The 22828-nt window shown below is 38.3% G+C and overlaps 1 protein-coding gene across 12 annotated transcripts in view; it reads left to right on the forward strand.

The window, feature by feature from the left end:
- Dock7 (dedicator of cytokinesis 7) overlaps nt 1-22828 on the forward strand; it is a 187927-nt gene that overhangs the window by 34517 nt on the left and 130582 nt on the right. For all 12 annotated transcript variants that reach the window (XM_063259552.1, XM_063259559.1, XM_063259570.1 and 9 more), the window contains exons 8-14: nt 2655-2721; nt 3718-3867; nt 10639-10719; nt 13275-13440; nt 14755-14897; nt 19866-19959; nt 20999-21161. In XM_063259552.1, coding sequence (XP_063115622.1) covers nt 2655-2721; nt 3718-3867; nt 10639-10719; nt 13275-13440; nt 14755-14897; nt 19866-19959; nt 20999-21161 — 864 coding nt within the window. The remainder of the gene's footprint in view (nt 1-2654; nt 2722-3717; nt 3868-10638; nt 10720-13274; nt 13441-14754; nt 14898-19865; nt 19960-20998; nt 21162-22828) is intronic.

Genomic DNA, 22828 nt, shown 5'->3' on the forward strand with positions numbered 1-22828 from the left:
CAAAGCAGGGTGAGTGGCTGAGGGGCAGCTGCTCATGGCATCGTTGGCAGATACCAAAAGTGACAAGAGCAAAAAGGAGGAGCATCCACCTTCCCTCTCTGTTGTTATGTGCCATCTCCCACCCCAGAGTGAACACAGCACTCATGCTGCCAGTCCCAGCTAGACAATGAACCAATCACAAACCCTAGATTCAGCCACCACTGAACGCCAGCACAACTGCATGAGGCTCTGAGGGGACATCAGACACAAAGCATAGCAGATAGATAGTGTTTTCTTCACTTTACAAAGGAGGATACTGGGACGCAAGAGGATTAGCAGGTTAACTGGCACTGGCACCCTCAGTGTTACACAGCCTGTAAATGAGAACCAAATTATATCTTATCATTGTAGTGTATTAGCATTGTAAATCATTTACTAGTTCTGACTTAAGAAAAAGTTTAGTTTAGTTCATACAACATCTGTATACCTATTATAATGGGTTTTTTGTTTGTTTGTTTTGGTTTTTTTGTCTTCTGAGACAGGGTTTCACTATGCTGTTCAGGCTGGCCCTAAGTCACTTTATAGCCCTAGCTGATCTCAAACTTGCTATAATCCTCCTGCATCAACCTCCCAAATCCTGGGATTGCAGGGTGAGCCACCACACCTGGCTCTTTTGTTTTTTTGACAGCTTTTATGTATCACAAAACTCATCTTTTAAAAATGTACAGATGGGTAGTACGTACTTAAGAGTGCTCTGCAGCTGTCACTGCATTTTAATTCTAGAACACTTTCCTTACGCTGAGAAACCAGTACCTATACCAGTTTGCTTGTGCAGTGTATCAAAACACCGTGCACTGTGTGGCTTACACAACAGAAGTTCATTTCTTACAGTTCTGAAAGTGGAAGTCAAATATCCTGGTGCCAGTAGGGTGGCTTTGGCCAAGGCCTTTTTTTCTGGCTTAGAGATAATTGTCTTCTCCCTATGTCCTCATGTGGTTTCTTGTCCTGGTTTGCATGAAAAAGAGTCTCTGGTGTCTCCTCTCTTCTTATAAAAGGTACTGATTCCATGGAGTTGGTGTCATTTAACTTAGAACTTAGAATGTCATTTAACTTAATTACCTCCTTGCAGACCGTATTTCCAAATATAGGTACATAAGGGTTAGGACTGTAGCGTAAGAGTTTTAGGGGGACACAGTTCAGGTCATAACAATAATCATTAACAGTTACCTCTGCCTTCTTTTCCCCTTAACCTGTGGCAGTCATTAACGTGCCTTCTCTTTCTATGAGTGCACCTACCTGGATTCTTAAGTACCTAGAATTATACAGAGTATGACTTTGGTGTTTGATTTCTTCACATAGTATGTTATATATATTTATCTGTTTCCTAGTATGGCCAAACAGCATTTCACTGTGTGCTGTATCATATTTGTTTATATGTCATTTGATGAACATTCGAGGTGTTTCCAGTTTTTCTTAAAACATTAAGTTACCTGTTCAAATACTATCTTTTTTTTTTTGTACTGGGAATCGAACTCACAATCTCATACTTGCCACGTAGGTGCTTATGCCACTGAGTTAAATTCCCAGCCCTTTCCAGTTTTTCTTTTCTTTTTTTTTTTTTTTTTTTTTTTTTTTTGTCTTTTTGAGACAGGGTCTCTATGCAGGTCAGGCTGGCCTTGAACTCACTTTGTAGCCCAGGCTGGTCTCCTCCTGCCTCAGACTCTCGAGTGCTGGGATTACAGGCATGAGCCACCACACCCGGCTCAGTTTTTCTTTTAAAAAGCTTTATTGAGCATTAATTCCCATATTTTGCAGTTTACTTAGTATATATCCAGTGTTAGTCCTGCTGTGAATTCAAACCTTACTTTGTCTCTTGAGACACAACACAGAACAGCTTTTCTTTTTTTTTTTTTTTTAAACTTTTTATCGGTACCGGGGATCGAACTCCCGACCGCCTGCTTGCAAGGCAGGTGCTTATGCCGCTGAGCTAAATCCCCAGCCCAGAACAGCTTTTCTATAGAGGAAAAGGTGTATCTTCGCTCACAGTTTGTAGCCTTCAGTCTGCAGTTGGTTGGCTGTAAGGCAAGGTGGCCTGGCAGAGGACAGAGAGACGCCTCTTGTATGGCAGGAGGACGGCTAGGAAAGAGACAGACAAACAGACCCTTCTGGGCCAGGCCCCCAGTGACTCACTTTCTCTGGCCTGGCTTCACTTCCCAGCATCATGTTGAGTTGTAAACTCCCCAGTGGGCTTACCTCTGATGAGTATCATGCCATTTGAATTTTGTTCAGAAAAGTCTGGGCCTACACCTGTATCTTCAACAGTTGTACCTATTTTATCTTGCAACAGATTAAGTCTTTCTGTTGTAATGCTTACTTAGATCTTTAGTCAATTTGATGTTAGTGTAGTGCACCGTGAGATATGTGGATCTAGCCTCGGTCTTTTTTCTGCAGTGGATGCAGTTTCCCAGCACCCCATATATATTAAAGACTCCATCTTTCCTCCCGTGAATATTTTTGGCTCCTTTGTCAAAGATCAAAGAGCTGTGTGTGCCTGGGTTGTTTCTGTTTCTTCTGTTCCATTCCATTGTCCTCGTACCTGACCTCGTTCCTGTTTTTATACCAGATATATCTTTTGTGTATATTGTTAAATTATTTTATCCTTTTTCTTCACAAAGGTTTGAGATTGAAATTGAACCCATTTTTGCAAGTTTGGCTTTATATGACGTCAAGGAAAAGAAAAAGGTAAAGTGATATAATTTGACTGCAGTCACTTTTCATTAATCTTGGGTTATAGGAACCTGTTTTTAAGTACTTACATAAGATAAATATTTTTGACAGTTATTACAATGGATCTTTTTGAAAGAGGAAATAAAAATTTAATTTGTCAAGACTACTTAAATATTTCCTTATTGTAAAATGCCTTAGTTGGAAGCTGATTTTTGTTTCATTGAATTTGGGTTTTGTTTTGTTTTGTTTTGTTTTCTCTTTTTATGTATACTGGAGATTGAACTCATGACTGCCTGCTTGCAAGGCAGGTGCTTACGCCGCTGAGCTAATTCAGAAATAAGTAGCAGAAGCAACTTTTAATTTATAAATTGGGCAAGACAGCATAAGAAAAACATTTTAGGCAGTCAGTATGTAAAAGATAAAAATGATACCAAATTTTACTAATATGGTTTTCAACTTCTCCAACTAAAAGGTGATTTACATATATTTTATATTATGTAATGTTTTTCAGTTTTCTGTCATATCTTTATTGCCTAAGAGTTTTAGAGCTCTGTCTTACACAGTTTCTTAGCTTATTTTTCTAAGCCTGCATGTAATAGAAACTGGAAGTGTCTCTGCTGACTGCCACTGTCAGAGTGTGATATAAGATGGGTTTCTTAGTGGAACTCTGTGCCAGCCAGCAACTTGCATTTGTTATATCAAAACTACTGCAATATTACTCACGTAATTTTTTAAGAACTCAAGTTTGAAGTCCTACATGATGCTTTTTGTATATTATATGAGGGATTATATTTTTAATCGAAGGAGTTCGTGATACGATTCTTGCTGATATTTCCAAATAGCTTATACATTTCTTTTGCTTTGATTGAGACATATAAAGATGGTCTTGGTGGAATATAAGATGCCCTACAGGTTACAGTGTAATGTCCTTATAGCTGTAATAAGATATAAATTTTGTGAATTTTTAGAAGTTACAGATTTTAAATTTCAATATATGAATATGTTTTTTAGATTTCAGAAAACTTTTATTTTGACCTTAATTCTGAGCAGATGAAAGGATTGTTACGTCCACATGTACCACCTGCTGCCATTACCACGCTGGCAAGATCAGCTATCTTTTCCATTACTTATCCTTCTCAAGATGTTTTTCTTGTAATAAAGGTGAGAAAACTGTTCAGTGTATTTTTCTGTTGTGTAGTATCAGTGTTCTTGTTCCCACTAATGTTGCAGACTTTTCAAGAACAAAGATTTAACTTTGATGTGTTGTTCCCATCTTGATGAGCCACAACATAATGCTGGACGTGCACTCTTAGGGCTACCTCACCTCTCCTGAAAGGAGGTTTATATAGATCATGGGTCTTCAGAGATGCAGCACTGGTGTTTATAGAAGTGCTTTACACAGGTATGAGGCTGGCACTCTGCAGAGTGTAGGGCAGGCCGACAGTCTGGACATCCTAACAGGAAACGGCGAGATTTCTAAGTTATAATCTTGAGAAGAGCTCCTGTTTCTTTGGGAAACCCAATTTTTGCTCTCGCTCCTTACAGCTGATTGAGTGAGGCCCAGCCATCTCATGGGAAGTAACCTCCTTAAATAAAGTCTTCTGTGTAAACGTTAATTATCTTAAAAAATACTCTTATAGCAACTGTTTTTTTGTTGAGACAGGGTCTTACTTTTAGTTCGTCTGGGCTTGAACTTATGGCAGTCCCCCTTCCTCAGCCTCTTTAGTGTTGGAATTACAGTTGTGTGCCACCACACCTGGCTCATAGCACCGTCTAGACTTGTGTTTGATTAAATCCTTGGTTTGGCATCATAGTCCAGTCAATTGGACACATGAAATTCAACAGCACAGGAGCAACCGTATGGCTTCGTTACTCTCTCTTGAAGTCACGTATATACTCACAGCTAAGTCCTTGTAATTGTAGAGTGTTATGGATGTTGGCTGACAAGAGCAAGGATCACATTTTAAGACCAGAATATTACCAAGCTGTTTAGCTTAGCATACCTTAAAGGACAATTTATCTTAACTTGACCTTGACTTGAGAGTAGCCTAAAATATATTCCTTAATCACTTTATTTATACAAAGTTATCACAAAGAAGTAATGAATTTTATAATAAGGTTATAAAGTGCATTTTCATGAAATGAATCTTTTTCACCCACAGGAATAATGTCCTAATTTGTAGGCATATTCCTATAAATTCAGGTTAAAATAAATCTTACTTGCAATGAACAGTGTTGCAAACGAAGATTAAGTAGCAGTGGTCTTCACTGTGAAGGCTGAAATTAAATTCTAGAAATGAATACAAATGACAAATGTGCACCATTATTTTGTGTGGGGAAAATAGTAGGTTTTCATAAAGCAATGTCTGTTAGTGGGGATGAGCTGGTGAGATAAAGGTGGTGGTTGAAATATTGTTTGCTTCAAAATGAGATTATTTATTGATAAGCCTGGCTTGTGATCTTGGCAGGGAGTAGTTTAGATAGGATTCAGAGTTTAAAAAAACCATTGTATATAAATGTTCAATATAAGGAGAATAAAGTCATTGTATACTCATATAATGTACTGTAGCCATTAAAGCTGCAATCTGGGAAAAAAATTTTATGTTACAGAAACATGTGAGAGACTGTAAATAAGTCAGGTTAAAGCTGTTATAAGATCCTAAGTGCAAATTGCACACAGATACATGCATATATGTATTCTTATATGCATACTAGTATATATACACATACAAATACATACATAAAATGTTTTCCATAATTTCAAAAAAATAAAATTTAAAAGAAATATATTTAGGAGATTAAATGTTCTTTCATCATTTGTTAGCCATCATAATGTTTTTATTTCTCGAGAGACAGTTCCATTGTCATACGTTCCAAGAACAGAGAGAGAGACAGCATCCCACTGAGCCCCCAGAGTAGCATGGATTTACTTCATACATGTTGTCTTTCGGTCAGCCATTCTGAGTCATACTCTACTCAGACCTTTGTCTTTCCAGCATCTGCAGGTTGTCTGGGGGTTCAGCTGGGGTGGCTGGAGTTATTCTGTGTATTTTCCTTCCTAGCAGGCTAGGCTGGCACGTTCTCATGGTTACTGGAGAAGTGCCAAGGAGTGGGCTCAGTTGCATAGGTGCTTTCAAGTCTGTGGTCATACCATACCAGGTAACAACAGGTTACCTAACAGGACACAGTCTTCCATCCCTTCAGATTGGAATGTCCACTTGGTCTCTTTATGAGCTTATAAAGTTAGCAGCTAGGAGAAGCTACAGTGTGTAGCAGAGGGCAGGGTGAAATTGGGTTTATTTATGGGTTTATTTTTTATTTTTTGGGAACAGGGACTCGCTATACAGTTCAGGATGGCCTTGAGCTCACTTTGAGGCCCAGAATGATCTTGAACTTGGAATAATCCCCCTGCCTCAGCCTCCTGAGTGCTGAGATTACCATTATGAGCCACCTCACCTGGCAGGAATTGGGTTTAATAGTAAAATCTCAGTCTGTGGCAGTGGTGGTGAACCCATGGCATGCATGCTGCAGAGGGCTTTCAAAATCTTTAAAAGCTCTAAAAGCTTTGCTATCTCTGGGAATACTGGGATTCTGGTTTGGCAAAGATTATTATTCCTTGCTTATTTTTATGCCCTTTTTATTAGCATAGTTACTTTCTGGTAAATATATGATGGGGTTATAGCGCTATGTTTAGGTACTCTCTTGTGTATACCTAATAAGGAAGACATAAATACAAAACATTTTGAAAGAAAACCCCACATAAATAAAAAAACATGGATTATAACAAGGTAATTTTTATGAGTTCACTCAAAATGCTTTCAATTTTTTTAATTGAAGTATGACGATTATAGAAGGGATTAAAGAAGTAACACATTTGTAATTTGACTAATTGTCCCATGTGATCAGCCAGCCAGTTACAGAAACAACATGAACAGACTCTAATAGATGGTCCCTGTCACCCCTGTTTTCCCCTGTGCCCTGTCTCCTCTGTGCTGAGCCGTCTTTGAATGTGTAGTGTAAAGAGGAGACGTGTGTTTCCCAGTGTAATGAGTGCCAGCCCAGGTTTTACCTATGTATCTATCTAACCAGCATCCTAGAGGGCTATCATTTCTCTTTTATGACTGTCCCTCCCTTTCACTGTAGAAAGCCCTTCCTGGACCCCGTTGCATTTCATTGTGGTCCGGTGAAGTTTATATTTGCAATCCCAGGGGAAAGTTATTGGGATTCTTGGAAGTTAATGCCCAGCTACAACTTCCAGTGCAACCATGGCAAGGATAAAGACACTAAGCATATCCCTCGCAGGGAGCCAAGGGGAGGGAGGTGCCAAGTTCACTCAGAACAATGGCTAACTAGAGCAAAGACCTTAACCCAGGGCTGAACTGGGTTTTATTAATTGGAGAAGAAGAGAGTGACTCAGGCATGTGTGATTGAGAGAAAGCCAGGAAGTCAATGGGTGAGTGCGGTGAGCTAGGCTAAGTAGGAAGCCTGATGGCTTCTCTGCAGTATGCAGAGAAAGAGTAATCTGCATATCAGAGATTAAGTGTCTTGTGTTTAGGACTCCATGCTTCACTTTGAAGTGTGATCTTCAAGCCCTGAGATGTCATGGCCTCCTTCCCAGCATGCATACTCGGTGGAAGCTATACGCAGCATAATTGAGCTGTCCCATCATTTTAAAGACTAAACACCAGGGCCGGGGATTAGCTCAGCATGTATTAATTGCCTGCTTGGCACTGGCAAACATGAGGTTGTGAGTTCAGTCCTCTGTACCAAAAAATAAAAAAATTAAAGACTAAACACCAGCACCTGGGCTAGACCTATTTGCATTGCCAAATGAGGGATAAAGAAATATCCTAGCCAGCTCTGTGTAGACCAATACATGGAAATACACCACGTTTAGCCACGTGGGAGCCAAATGCTCTTTCTTCAGTGAGAGTTGTCCTGGTGTCCTCCATATTCACCAGACAGTAGTACCCTAGCTTCTGCCACCATCGCTTAACATGTTTTTCTTGAATTTCATGTGATACAGTCATACTAAATGCAGACTTCTATGCATGAGTTGTTTCAACATATTATTTGTACTGCGTTTAGCTATTGTAAGCAATGTTGCCACAAACATTATTCCATGTGGTTTTTTTGGACCAAGTATATTTGTATTTCTGTTGAGTATGTGGATAGGGATTGAATTCCTGGGATATAGTGCACTATTTATCAATTAATTCTACTAATTAGTAGAAACAGGTAGTTTTACAACATTAGTTCAGTTTATATGCTCATCAACAATATTTGAGAATTTTGGTTGCTGCATTTCCTTTGTAACACTTGTTGTCATCCAATTTTATTTTATGTTTTAATTCCCTTAATTTTATTATTTTATTTCTGGCACATTTGTGAGGTTATGTCAGTTTGGTTTTAACTTACAGTTCCTAAGAGTTTGTGTAATTTATTGGCCATTTGGATTCTCTTGTGAAGTGCTTATTCTGATCATTACCTCATTTTTAACATGTTAGTTATTTTTTTAGTTAACATACATGGAGTATGCAGATTTTTTCCATTCAGTAAATAGTACATGTGAATGTTTATATACATGAATATATCCATGTGTAATCACGTTTGTAATCTATAAGAACTCTTTATATGTCCTATTTATTGATTTGAAATATCAGTTTTAATATGAGCTAGATTTCCTCATATACTTGATTTAAATGCTCAATTTTAATCCTACTTTACATACTTTCTTAAAAAATCCTTAAATTTATAGGGGGAAAGTGAGACATTTTAACAAATATAAGTGGAACACAATTAACATTTTCTGAGTTATTGTTTTTAATTTGTACTTTCACATTTAAGTTTATGAATGAAATTTTTACAGTAATCTTTTTTTTTTTTTCTGTATTGGGGATCAAACTCATGACCTTGTACTTGTCAGACAAGTGCTTATGCTGAGCTAAATCCCTGGCCCCTATGACTGAAATTTTTTTTTTTTTTGGTTACTGGGGATCAAACTCAGGACCTTGCACTTACCAGGCAGGCACTTAGGCAAATGAGCTAAATCCCCCACCCTATGACTGAAACTTTTAATGTAAAGTTTATCATCTTTGCTATTTTTAATGTGCAGATATGTATTAATTGTCATACTTTTTTATCTTTGCTGTTTTTAATGTACATGTGTATATTAAGTATGGTCACTTTTTGTAGCCAATCTTTAACAGTTTTTCATCTTGTATAATTGAAATTCTATACTCATTACAAGATTCCCATTAGACCCTTTCCTCAATACCTGCCAGCCGCCATGCTACCTTCTGTTTTTGTGAATCTGAATATATTAGATACCTCACATATGTGGAATCATACAGTATTTGTATTTTTGTGACTGGCTTATTTCACTTAACATCATATCTTGAGGTTCATCTAGGTTGTAACATATGTTGGAATTTTCTTCCTTTTGAAAATTGAATACTGTTTCATTATGTATCAGTATCTGTCTTGGTAACTTTTCTCTTGCTTGGACAAAATATCCAAACCCAGAATGAAGGAAGGAAAGGGTTATTTAGCTCACTGTTTGTGGAAGTTTTAGTCTATAATTAGCTGGCTGCAAGGAAGGGTAGTGTGACACTAGGGGCAACACTTAAAAACAGCAGCCAGAGCAGAAGGCGGGCAGAGCAAGCCTGTTCTCCTCTCTTACACTGTACACAGGCCACCCCCACTCTCCAGGGCAGAGTAGCACTCACAAAGTCTCTGTGCCCTCTTGCACAGGATGAGGATGTTTACAAAGTGAGAATCTTCGCTCCTGCTGAGTCACTTAAACTTCTAAACTTCTCAGGTTGACATGGTGCATCAACCGTAACAATATCTATATACATCTATATATGTATCTGTATCTGTATCTCCACATTTGTTTGCCCATTTAACCAAGTTAATGGGCACTTCAGTTGCTTTTGCCTTTCGGCTGCTGTCTATAGTACTACTAGGAACATAGGTATAAATATCTGTTTGACTTCTTGCTTTGAACTCTTGAATCCAAGCCAAAGCTATAGCTGAGTGGTTGAGCACTTATCTTGGACTTAATCCCCAGCATGACCCGTTCCCCACACACAAAAAAAACGCAATTAGAAAATGTATGCAACATTCTCAGTTCTTTTGGATCTATAGCTGGAGGTAAAATTACAGAATTATATGATTATTCCATTCTTTAGTTTTTGGGGATACTTTTTTGTAGTGGCTCCAACATTTTACATTCCCACCAGCGTTGGGCAAGTTTTCCAGTTTCTTCACGTCTTCACTAACTCACTGTGTTCTCTGGGCTTGTTTTTTTTATGATGCCCATCCTGGTAATTAACACTGGTTATGATTTTAATTTTTCTATTGATTTGTCATTCTGAACGTAATTTCATAAGCTTGTTGGTCATTTGTGTAACTTCTGTTGAAAAATTTTCTTTTGCCTTTTGTTCAGTGATTTAGTTTGTTGCTTGGTTGTGGGAGTACTTTAGTATCTAGTCAGATAAATACTTTGTAGCTGTTTTCGCCCATTGTGTAGCATGCCTTTTCATTTTATTTTATCCTTTGATGTAGTAAATGTAAGTTTTAATGGAGGACAATTTGTCTCGTTTTACTTGTATTAGCTGTATTACTTGTTTTACTTGTATTTACCTGTTATTACCTGTGGTTTTGGTGTCTTATTGAAGAAATCATTTCTAAATGTGGTGTCATTAGACTTTTTCCAAAAGTATTTTGTTTTTAAAGAAATTTTATAGCGTTAGCTCTGAAATGAAGTTTCTCTTTAGTGCTTTTTTCTGCAGTTGAGATGATCTTTGCTTCTGTGTCATTTTGTTCATATTTAGTGTATTACATTAGTTTTAATATATTAAGCCATCCTTACATTTCAGGTTGACTGTTTTATTAAAGTATAATTTTTTACATTTTTACCATTGACAGCTAGAAAAAGTCCTACAGCAAGGTGACATTGGAGAGTGTGCAGAGCCATATATGATTTTCAAAGAAGCGGATGCCACCAAGGTAGACTGTAACGCTCTCATTCTCCTGTATTATTATTGTAATTTGGGAGTAAACCTGTCCCAATGTCCCAATGTAAAAGCATGTAAACCTTTCCTATCAGCTGTCCCAATGTAAAGCATGTAAAAGAATTTCCCTGCTAACTTGCTTTTTCTTTTGGCCTAATTCTTTTTTCTCATTTTTTTGTTATATTGCTTTTGTCATGAACTGTGCTATTTTAACACTTCTTCCACCCAAAAATTGATTTGTAAAATTTTTTTGTTAAACAAAACTAAGTTAATTTAGTTTAACTCCCAGATAGTTAAAATTTCCTTTATTTACAAAATAGTGATATTGATGGAACTTTTCCTAGCAAAAAATATTCTTAATGTCTATCTGACTGCAACAAATTAAATACAGTAAAAATAGAACATATAATCTCTGCTTTGCCATCAGATGGCTCATTCACAGAATGCATTTGGATAATAATGCAAAAAGAAATTGTTGAATAATCAACAGCAAATTCTACAGATCTTGAGTTAGCTACAGCAAAATGTTTGGCTTCCTATTTTTCTGATACTCAGAGTAAGATCGGAGCCTTTGCTGCTGAGCCAGGTCGTACTGAGCACATGGTAGTCTCTCTGGTCCTTGGGTGCTTAGGTGACCTTTGTGTTGAAGAATTGTGGCTTTTTCAGCTTGTCGTTTTATGAACTGTTTGCTCAGTTACATAGAGTTCATACATACAAAATACTATATACCCATGTATTCTTTTTCTTTAAATATTTACGTACTTAAATTTTGTTTTTTATTTTAATTTGTCTCATAGCCCCTAGAGACTGAAAAGTCACCCCCCCACACACACATTCATTTTTTTTCCAAAGAGAAAAAAAAAGAAAAGGAAAAAAGCCCTAAAAATTTGAAAACATGTCAATCAAGGGGTAAAGGGGTACCTACATTGCACATTGTCAACCCCAAATCATTTATCCAGAGCACAGGACATCTGCATTCAATTGTCTGAACAGGACCAGCACAAATCTTTCTCTTTAGCAAACTCAGAGAAATCAGTAGCATAATATCTTAACTATTTTTTATATACACATATACATATGTTGTTTCCTTTAGCTTCTCATAATAGTGAGACTTACGATGTTTACATGTGTGTCTTATTTATTTCACTTGTATGGTCTCAAGTTGCATCCATTTACCTATAAAAATCTCCAGTCCTTCTTTTTGGCTGAGTAGTACTCCAGTCTGTAAACATACCACACCTTTTTTTTTCATTCCTCAGTCAAAGGACATTTAGGTTGTTTCCAAGATCTGGCTATTAGAAACTGTGCACATATGTTGCTGTAGTATGATGTTTTTAATTCTTTTGGGAAGATACCCGGAAGGGGAATAGTTGGATCGAATGGGGCCTCTAGTCCTAGTTTTTTGAAGACTCTCCACACTGATTTCCAGAGTGGTTGCACCAGTTTGCATTTCCACCAACAGTGGAGAAGGGTTCCTTTTTCCCCACAGTTATTGGTTGATTTCTTGATAATAACCATTCTTTCTGGAGGGAGGCGGAATCTCAGTGTTGTTTTAATTTGCATCTTCGTATGACCAGTGATGTTGAACATTTCTTCATGTATTTATTTGCCATTTGTATTTCTTCATCTGAGAAATGTGTGTTCATCTCAGGTGCCCATTTTTGGATTGGGTCTTTACATTGGGGAGGATCTGATTTTTTTTGAGTTCTTTATTATTGCATATACAGATCTACACATATACATTTACATGGATAGCTTTAAGTTTATGTGCTTGATGTATGAGTTGTTAAAGCACAAACCTCTTCTGGAGGTGTAACTGATCCAGCAGTAAACACTGCCACCATTTGGCTAGTTTCCCATTTTTCCTGGGTGGGGTGCTGTCATTGAAATGCGCCTTACCCATGTCCCGTGTGGAAGGGGTAGGTGAGAGACACAGCTTTTGGCCTTGAAATGTTGTTCTGGGCTGTTGCAGGCCACCTTAGTGGTTGTTTTAAGAGTAGTCAAAAGTTTGGTCCACCGTCAAGATGTCTGGGATCATTAATTATTTTCCAGGGCTTAGTCCTTGTGTAAGACTTTTTAAAAAAATACTCTGACTCTTTATCATTGGTCTCTTTGTGTCTTCACTTCAGCTGACATAACTTAGAACTGTTTTCACACTGGATCAGCCATTCCATTTTATAGAGGGACAAAATTTAACAAACCCTAACCTAGAATGTATTATAGCTGGCAGTTGCTGACCACACTATAGTTATAGTACCTGTCCCAAGGTATTGCACCACATAAATGTGGTTAACACTTGATCTCTTCTTTTTTCTCCAAGATGACGTAATCACTAAAATTTTAGAGGCTTCCTCTGCCTGCAATTTGCAGAATGAATTGAGGTTATTCTTTTGTTAAAATAATAGACTGTTACCTGATCTCTGAAAGGCACAGATTATTTTTTCTTCTTTGCTGAGCATTGAGAACTCTTAACCTATCACTTTACATGTATGGAATAACCTTTAATTGTTTTCTGTCAAGTGTAATCACGTATAAGGTTATGTTTTGCAGAATAAGGAAAAATTGGAGAAGCTGAAAAGTCAGGCTGATCAGTTTTGCCAGAGACTTGGGAAATATCGCATGCCATTTGCTTGGACTGCAATCCATTTAATGAATATTGTTAGCAGTGCTGGCAGTTTAGAAAGAGATTCTACAGAAGTAGAAATCAGTACTGGAGGTAAGAGTGTTCAGTGGAAAATATTTCTACATGTGTATGTTTTCCTTTTTTCTTTTATAGGCTTGTTTTACTGTTATTTTTATTTTTATTTTTTGGTACTGGGGATTGAACTCATGACCTTGTGCTTGCCAGGCAGGCACTTATTGCTGCTTAGCTAAATCCCCAGCCCCTGCTTGTTATATTCTTAGATTCTGCAATGTAATGTGGCATAAAAAGGATTTCTTCTTTTTTTTTTTTTCATGTAACCTTTTGAAATATAATTTACTTACCATATAGTTCACCCCGCTAGAGGATACAGTACAGTGTTTTTTGTTGTATTCATGGTGTTCTGCAGTTTCTATCACACCCTGATTTTGGAGCAGGTTTTTTTTTTTTTTTTTTTTTTTTTTTGTCTTTTTCCTTTTTATCGGTACCAGAGATCGAACTCACGACTACCTGCTTGCAAGGCAGGCGCTTATGCTGCTGAGCTAAATCCCCAGCCCCTGGAACGGTTTTTAAACTCATTTGCTGTCACTCTTCATTTCCTCCAGATTTCCAGATCTGGCCCTAAATGACAAGTTTTGTGTTTCCTGTCTTTATGGATTTGTCTGTGGTGGACATTTCCTATACATAGAATTCTACAATATGTGGTCTTCTGTGGCCAGCTATTTTCACTTACTGTAATGTTTTCATAAGGTTCATCCATGTCCTGTCCTGTATCAGTATTTGATTTCTTCTTGTTGCCCAATGACAATGGCATTGTATTAAAGTACTGTGATACCTGCGCATCAGTTGGTGTCATCAGGTTGTTGTAGGTTTAATTTTTCAAATCTGGATGCCTTTTTAAAATTTTCTTTTCACCTGGGCATGCTGGTGCATGCTTGTAATCCCAACACTTAGGAGGCTGAAGCAGCAGGATCGCTGAGAGTTTTCAGCCGGCCTGGCCTACAGAGTGAGTTTGGCAAGGCCAGCCTGGACTGCATAGCAAGACCCTGTCTCAAAAAGAGACACAAAGTTTTTTCTTTTCTAATTATTTTCACTAGACCCTCCTGTGAAACATTAAATACAAATGGCAGGAGTGGATATACTGTCTCCTTACCGTAGGGCATTTCAACTTTTACCCATCATTGTGATGTATGCTGTAGGTTCACCTTCCCTTCCTCTGGCTGTCTTTTTTCCTTTGACCTCTTTGCAAAGTGAAACTTTGCTTCTGTAATCAGTATGCTGGGTATATAATTTTGAACAATAATGGAATAGTCACAGTGTTTAGAAAGATGCCATAGATAGATGTTAATTTTATGAAAATGAATATTTTACTTTTTCTCTTTCTGGTAGAACGCAAGGGGTCCTGGTCAGAGAGGAGGAATTCTAGTATTGTTGGCAGGCGATCGCTTGAAAGGACGACAAGTGGAGATGACGCTTGCAACCTGACCAGTTTCAGACCTGCCACACTCACAGTGACCAATTTTTTTAAGCAGGTATTGTTCTGTCATGTAGGAATTCTGGGGAGGTGTTTGTAAGTAAGTTTCTGTCAGTTTCAGAGGGGTAGTAACTGTACTGTGCATGTACCTGAGTATGATTTCAAGAACCTTCCAAAACTTTAAGAACAAAAATAAGAAGAATTAGAAAGTAAAAACCGTAAGAGTAAGACATAATTCTGTTATATGCATGTAATCCCAGCAACTCAGGGAGCCAAGGCAGGAAGATTACCAGTGTAAGGCCTGCGTGGGCAACTTAGTGAGACCCCATTTCAAAATCCAGAAATACAAATGGCTGAATATGTTCCTAAAGGTAATGTGCTCACCTACCGTGTGCAATGCCCTGGTCTCACCCGCAGTACTGGGGTTGGAGAGAAAAGACGAGAAGTAATTAACATTGTATTGTATGTGTTGTCTGATTGTCATATTTTTTTTTTTTTTTCTTTTTTTCTGGTACTGGGGATCGAACTCCCGACTACCTGATTGCAAAGCAGGTGCTTATGCTGCTGAGCTAAATCCCCAGCCCCTGATTGTCATATTTTAAAATGTTGACCTTGATATTACTAATCCATCAAGGTTGATCTTTCATGCCTGTATCTTATTTCTCAATTTTGATAGCATAGCTTTTAATTGTTGATGGCATCCTGATTTCCTTAGTGAGAGTTTGTGTTTTCATGTCTTCTGCAATGTAGTTTTTCTGACCCAAATTATTGTACATGGTGTGTGAAATAGAACTTTTTAGGCCTTCATAATGCATTTCTATTCCAAAATGCGTCAGTACGGCCCATCTCCTGTCAGATCAGTGGTCTCCCAGTGCCAGTCTTCACCCACAACTGGCCCTGGAAGCCAGTTTTGGAGCTAACATCCAGTTTAAAACACAGTCATGGCATAGGAAAAATAATAGCCTGTGGCACATTAGCCAAGGTTAAATAACTGCGTCAGAGAGCGCGCCCTGTGCCCTTCCTTGCCTCCCTCCCAACGTGGGTTTTCTGGAGAGCGTTTGTAGGTTGTGTGTACACTGAATTTGGATGTAGGAAGGATTTTGTGCTGTGAATCAAGATCAGAAAATTTCGAAAGTCTTTATCATACGAATAATATTAGAAGGGGAGAAAAGTTGAATTGGTGTAACACACTGGAGAACACCCCTCATGTATTTTGGAACAGATTAAAGGGAAATGCTAAGAGTTATTTCAGCTCTCCCCCTTTTGAAATGTTACTCTGATTAAGAGGAGGAGATGGTGGCTGCCTGGTGCCGAACAGCTCAAAAGGGCTAGGGCAAGATGTGGGGGAAGCCTCTTCATGGGCAGCTGCTCTGCGGGATACCGATGTGATAAGATGCCAGTGTAGGATCTTCTCTCACAGACAGAAGTAGCCAGAGAAGCCCTCTGTGTGGGTTCCTTGGATGAAGTGTGGGACCCAGGCAGTAGGTTTACCCGGTGCTGTCACCAGCTTTGCAGGTGCCACAGTGCCCGCTCACCCTCTTCCGCTGCTACGTCGCTCTGCCCCACGTGCACTTCCACCCTACCCTGTTTATCCAGCAAATAGTTAAGAATTCACTGTGTGACACTTTTTAAATTTAAATTGAACTTAGTTTTTAATTGAAAGCCATAAAAACTGTATGCTGCTAGGGTAATGTGTTTTGTTACGTATATGAATTGTGTAATGCTTAAATCAGATTAAATGTATATATATTTAAACATTTTATCATTTATTGTGAAAACTTTCATTATTATTATTATTATTTTTTTTTTTTTGCTTGAAAAAGGGGCTTGCTAGTCATCACACTCGCCTTAAACTTGCTATGTAGCTCAAGCTGGCCTTGAACTTGTGATCTTTCTCTTTTTTTTTTTTTTTGTCTTTTTCCTTTTTATCAGTACCAGGGATCGAACTCACAACTGCCTGCTTGCAAGGCGGGCGCTTATGCCGCTGAGCTAAATCCCCAGCCCCTAACTTGTGATCTTCCTTCCTCAACTTTCCAAGTACTGGGATTACAGGTGTGCACCACCATGCCTGAAGTTTTTCAGTTTTTTTTTTTTTTTTTTTTTTGAAATGTACAGGATACTGTTATACCTGTGTTTTCCCTATTGTGCAGCAGTGCACCAGTGGACACTGTTTTGAATACTGGAAACTGCAAAGTAGCACAAAGTGCTCACAAAAACTTAAAATAAGCGGCTGGCTGGTACAAACATGGACTATAGAAAGCATTTGCAGTTCACTTCCTGCAGTTCTGTATTAAAATTATTTTTAGTCATTGTTGTACTCCACTCAAAAAACAAGGCCCCATGATGAAAAACGGGGCAAGACCCCAAGATGACAGATGGGGCAAGACGTATTTTTAAAAGAAGCACTTTTATTTTAGCTGGCCCAGTGACACAGTGCACATGGAATTTGCAAAGCTGTGCAACTGAGTTAGAGTTTTGACTGATTTTTATAGTTCATTTATGATTAGCTCATTGATCATTAAGTACATAGTGATGAGAAACAGAAATAAGTTGGGCCATTGTTCCCCTTTGCTTGAGGTAAGAGGCATTTCACAGTGGGTGGTTAGCCAATTCATAGCCCTTGGTCTGCCAATTCCAGGAACATTTGTCTCTCATAAAAGGAACAATGGTTGACACAGCATCATTTGTCTCTTACAAGGGGAACAAAAGTTGACATAGTACACAGGTCACTAAGGTGGGGGGATGACGCATTACAGAACAGCAGAACGACATGGTCAGTTAATTTATAACTATGTGGTTGGTGCTTGGTTACTAGGGTAAAGAACTCAGTACAGAATGACAATATTACTAATAACTATCTTTTTGAGTAACTATTTTTGTTAATTATCTTTTAATCAATTATTTTAAATTTTAGCATCTTAGTATAACAGTCATCACGTACTAGTTTTGTAAGTATTTTTAGCACAACTGCATATTAAAAAGCAGAGATTACAATTTTAGTCAGGTAGAATTCCATGCACAAACTTCACTAAAATGAGATACCAAAAGCAATTTTTCCCCCAGGGTAGGAAAGATTATTGTCCATGATAACAGTAAACATGAGTATGTAGTGATTTGAGATATGTTAAGTCAAAACTATTAGGAATATGCAGAGATTTTACAACAAAATCCAGTCCACCGAGTAGTTTTAAATATGCTTGTTCTGCATGGTGCTAGCTGTTACCTGTGCTCAGGAGTGTGGAGCAGTGTACCAGCAGCACAGAGGAGGGTGTGTCCACTTGGCTTCTTTGCAGAGCCAGCCTCCTCTCCAGGTGTTCCCAGGTTGCCTGGAATCAATTGATCTAGAGGACTTTCGCTGCAAAGGCTGCAAAGGCTGAGAGGATTCATGGCTGGTCTTTGGTGTCATCCTGCCCTGAAGCACTAGCAGCTTGGCTAGGTCCTGTTCCCATAGCAGTGGCAGCAGTTGAGCCATACAAAGGCTTCTCTAGTCTCCTCATGCTGTCTGCTTATGGCCATGCCCAAGGAAGGGAGTAGTGCCTTCCACCTAGCAGAAGGCAGTGAAATTGGGGATAAAGAATGGTGGCCAGCAGTGATGCTCTGTACTGAGAAAGAGAATATGCTGTCAGCAGCAGATGGAACATTTACAGTAGTTAATCGCATAGGTCATTGAAAAGGTTTCTCTACCAAAAATTCTCTTCGCAGTTAAGGAAAAGCATTTTACAGCTGCAACAAAAAACTGTAGCCACTTAGAAATTAAAAACCATTTTCCCACTAGGTGTGATGGTACACACCTCTAATCCCAGCACTCAGGAGGCTGAGTCAAGGGGATCGTGTGAGTTCAAGGCCAGCCAAAAAAACCACAAAAAAAAATTATTTCCCCTAATAATAGAATGAAAGAAGGTCTGTTCTGTTCAGTTTAGAGCAGTATAATGAACAAATGGGGTGGGGCTCAGGATGCATTCATATTTTTAAAAAGTACCTTAAATATGTTCATTATCAACTAAAAGGACATCCTAGGAAAGAGTCAAATATGGTAATAAAATTGGATTGATTAAAGGTTTGCTCTTCAATAACAAGAAAATCATCTTATTTTAATTCAAAATACTAACTTACCGAAATAAGGTAGGTTTTTTCCCCCCCCTTGTGTCTTTCCTCATGGACTTGAGGCCATGTTGGAGTTGTCTTGCTTTGCTTTTTAGTCTTAGTGGTAGGACAGTTGTGCTTTTCCTTAATAGGAAATTTTTTTTTTTTTTTTTTTTTTTTGGGTATGGGTACTTGAACTCAGTACCTTGTGCTTGCCAGGCAGGCACTGTGTCACTAAGCTGTTTTTCCCTGCCCTGCTGAATAATAACCCTGCTCTGTTATGTTTGTTTTGAGGTAGGCTCTCACAGGGTGGGCTTGTTGTACCACTGAGCTACATCCCTGGCATTTTTTTTTTTTTTTAAATGGGTTCTGTTTTAAGAATCTAGCCACTCAGTAGATTTTTGCATTTGAGGGTTAGGTGACATGTAAAGTTAAAAAATATAAATTCAGTTGTTATGATTTGATAGTTATCATGTTTTTATATCAGCCTGCTTTTTAATCTTTTTTAAAAATTCTATTTTATGTCTATGTTCTTATGTTTCCTTTCCTTTTTGTTTTTTGGTACTGAGGAGTGAACTCATGGCCTCACACTTAAGGCTAGCACTTGTGCTGCTGAGCTAAGTCACTGACTCTTCTTTCTTTTTTTAACCTATCTCTAGCTCGTATGGTTTTTTATATCTTGTGGTGATCTCTAATACTTTTTGGGCATATATAGTGGGATATATATAAATATATAAATGTATGAATAAAACAGTATCAAAAATCTTAAAATTTGAAAGCACTAGAGAAAATGAGGTAAATCAGAATATTTAGACTGATACTAATTTTTATTTGTCACCTGCTTTGTAGCAGAAGAATGTGCATATAAGCAAACAGTATAATTTTGTTTCCTACCGACTGTAGTTATTTTATTGAATCCTTTTTTTCCTGTCACTGAAATCAGGAAGGAGACCGCCTAAGTGATGAAGATCTGTACAAATTCCTCGCTGATATGAGGAGGCCGTCTTCTGTCTTGCGGCGGCTGAGACCTATTACAGGTATTTTGAATCTCTGAGTAGATGTGGCTGCTCTGTTGTCACCTCTGATATATTCATACATCACCTGTAGGCGTGTATCCTTTCCTTTTCACTTACTGGTGCACACGTTGTTCTGTGCTTTCTGCCTGTCAGCATCTTCATCTCTTTAATTACCAGGTAGTCTTAACAGTGTGGATGCAGGATTCAGCATCTTTGATAATTTGAGTTGTGTAGTGATGATGATGAATAATACTGTGGTTCACAATTATTTTCCAGAGGGAAAATGTATGTGAAATGGTAAATATTCAGAAACACATTCATACTATTCTAGTGCAGATCATTTCAGAGTAAAATTAGTTTGAAGTCTGCTAAACCAAAATTAAATCATTTGACCTTTAAATATTGGCTAGTTGCCCTGCCAGATCCCTGTCTCTGTTGGTTCCTCCTTTTTGAAATCCTTTACTCTTTCCCATTCATCAGCAGCTTTTTTACATGCATTTGTATGTATATTAGCATTTTTTAAGTTTAAATTAAGTGGAAAAATGAAATGATTTCTGTAAATCTGAAAGTATAGTAGGTTAGTTTCCATGTATTATGCCCAAACTTGTTGCAAAATAGGATCTAAATTTGTTCACAAACACTCTTACTGTGTTTCAGTCAGCTTTTCTGTCACTGTGACAAATTATCGGAGAAAAACCATTTTCCTTAAAAGAAAGCTCTTTCCAGAGGTTTCCATCTGTGGTGGGTGCTGTGTGGTTGGGTCCCTTTGGGTCTTCGGCCAGTCGGGACATTGGGCTGGAGGCTCCTGGTGCATCAGTGCTCCTTGCCTTGGGAAACGCAGAGGAAGAAAGGGTTGGGTTTCACATGTCCGCTCCAAGAGCAGTCGTCCCTGACCTCTCTTCCCCCAGTGGGTCCCACCTCACGAGGTTGCACCAGCTTCACAGGGCCCCAGATTGCCAGCCAGGCCTTTAACACATAGGTCTTTGAGGGACGCCTCCTATCCAAACACATCCTTGTTTATTGTGATTCCATTGTTTTTGTAATGTATTTTAATATGCAGCTCAGCTGAAGATAGACATTTCTCCTGCTCCTGAAAATCCCCACTATTGCCTAACCCCGGAACTGCTTCAGGTGAAGCTGTACCCCGACAGCAGAGTCAGACCTACCCGGGAAATTCTGGAGTTCCCTGCTCGGGATGTCTATGTACCAAACACAACTTACAGGTAAGGGGTTCTAATTTTTATGAAAATTTCGAGGTAAGAAACTGTGCACCTTAATGTTGAAGTAGAACTGGAATGAAACTCCAAAAACATATATAGCCTTTTTACACATTCTGTTTCTTAAAGCATGATTTTATTGGTAACCATCATAAAAGTTTACAGTGCCAGGTTTAATGTCATTTACCTTTGTGCATTACCTTGTTTCAACCTGGTAGTTTGGAGTAGATGTTGCTTTTATTTTTAAAGGTGAGCAAACCAAGGGGGAGAGAGGTCAGAAGCATTGCTGAGGACCGCACTTCACTGTAGAGTGGCTAGCATTTCACCTCTAGTCTGTTAAGTTAAAACTTTTCAACTCATTTTTAATTAACGTAATTACTCAAGTATTAATTATTAATTATTAATTATTAATGCATATAATTAATATGCACCATGAATCAAAGCTCTGTGCCTACAGTATGTGTCTACTACCTAGAGAATGTTGGGTGCTGAGTTGTTAGCTGTGACATTCCAGGATGAGCGTTGCACAGCTCCAGGGCTCCTGCATGTGTATATTTTGTGTGGCTGACACTTCCCGATAGTCTGTTGCACGCAGAGCGTAACACTCCAAAACAGAACTTTGGAGTTTCACCTCAGACCTGCCTATCCTCAGATTGTTTTACTGCCTCTGATGCGGCTCCTGAGGGGAACACTTTTGACCTTGAACTTGCCATCCTATTGCCTTGGTCTCCCAGGTGCTAGAATTACAGGCCTGTGCCACTATGTTTTTATGTGTTATCACTAAAACTCGAAAACTTCTTGCAGCACACTATAATCTTGTAGTACAGTATAATCATTTCCCCACTTACAACTCAATGAAATTTTCTAAGTTTATTAGTCTTACTGTATATTTGCTGTTTTGGGACTTGTTTCCCACCATCCTGGAAATTCTATTTGCATTCTCTTTTGCAGTGTCATCACCCCTTTCTGCCGGCTTACTCATTTTTCTGAAAGCCTTCTGTATGTCTGTAAAACAGGATATATAGTGAAGGCAGATATTTTTGAGATCTTTTACGTTTGACAGTATCTTTATTTTTGTGACTGTGTTACTGGGCTGGCCTGCAGTAACTCCTGGGCTTGAGTGATCTTCCACCTTCAGCCTTTCAAAGCTGTATGCCTGCATTGTATTCTAACAATCAACAGTAATTGTTGAGTATCTACTACCTAAAGAATAGTGGACACCAAGTTGTGAGCTGTGCCTTTCCAGGCTGTGCACTGCATATATTTCCAGGCTGTGTCCTTCTTGCATATATTCTGGGATTAAGGTTGTGTATTTCTGCACTTGGCTCTATGTCTGTTTTACCTCCAGACTGATAGTTTGTTAGGTGCAAAATTCTGAATTGTAGAATATTTTCTGTTGCAAGTTTGAAAATGTAGCCAGTCTTCTGTCTTTGGTGCTTTTAAGTAGTTGGATGTGATTCTGATTGCTAGTCATTGTATCTTATTTTTCCTCTGAAGATGTTTTGAGTTATTTTCTTCTTCCCTTATGTTGTAATATATAATGCTGATAATATTTAGTAATCAGTGAGTGATAACAGTTATGTAGGCTTTTATAGTATGCAAATTGTTTTCATTTAAACTAGTTTATTCAGGCTCATCTTAGTTTATAAATTAATTCAACAGTGTTACTATTT

This window comes from Cavia porcellus, unplaced genomic scaffold (assembly GCF_034190915.1).
Source record: "Cavia porcellus strain 051 isolate PalLab524CR breed Dunkin Hartley unplaced genomic scaffold, mCavPor4.1 scaffold_1, whole genome shotgun sequence".
NCBI lineage: Eukaryota > Metazoa > Chordata > Mammalia > Rodentia > Caviidae > Cavia > Cavia porcellus.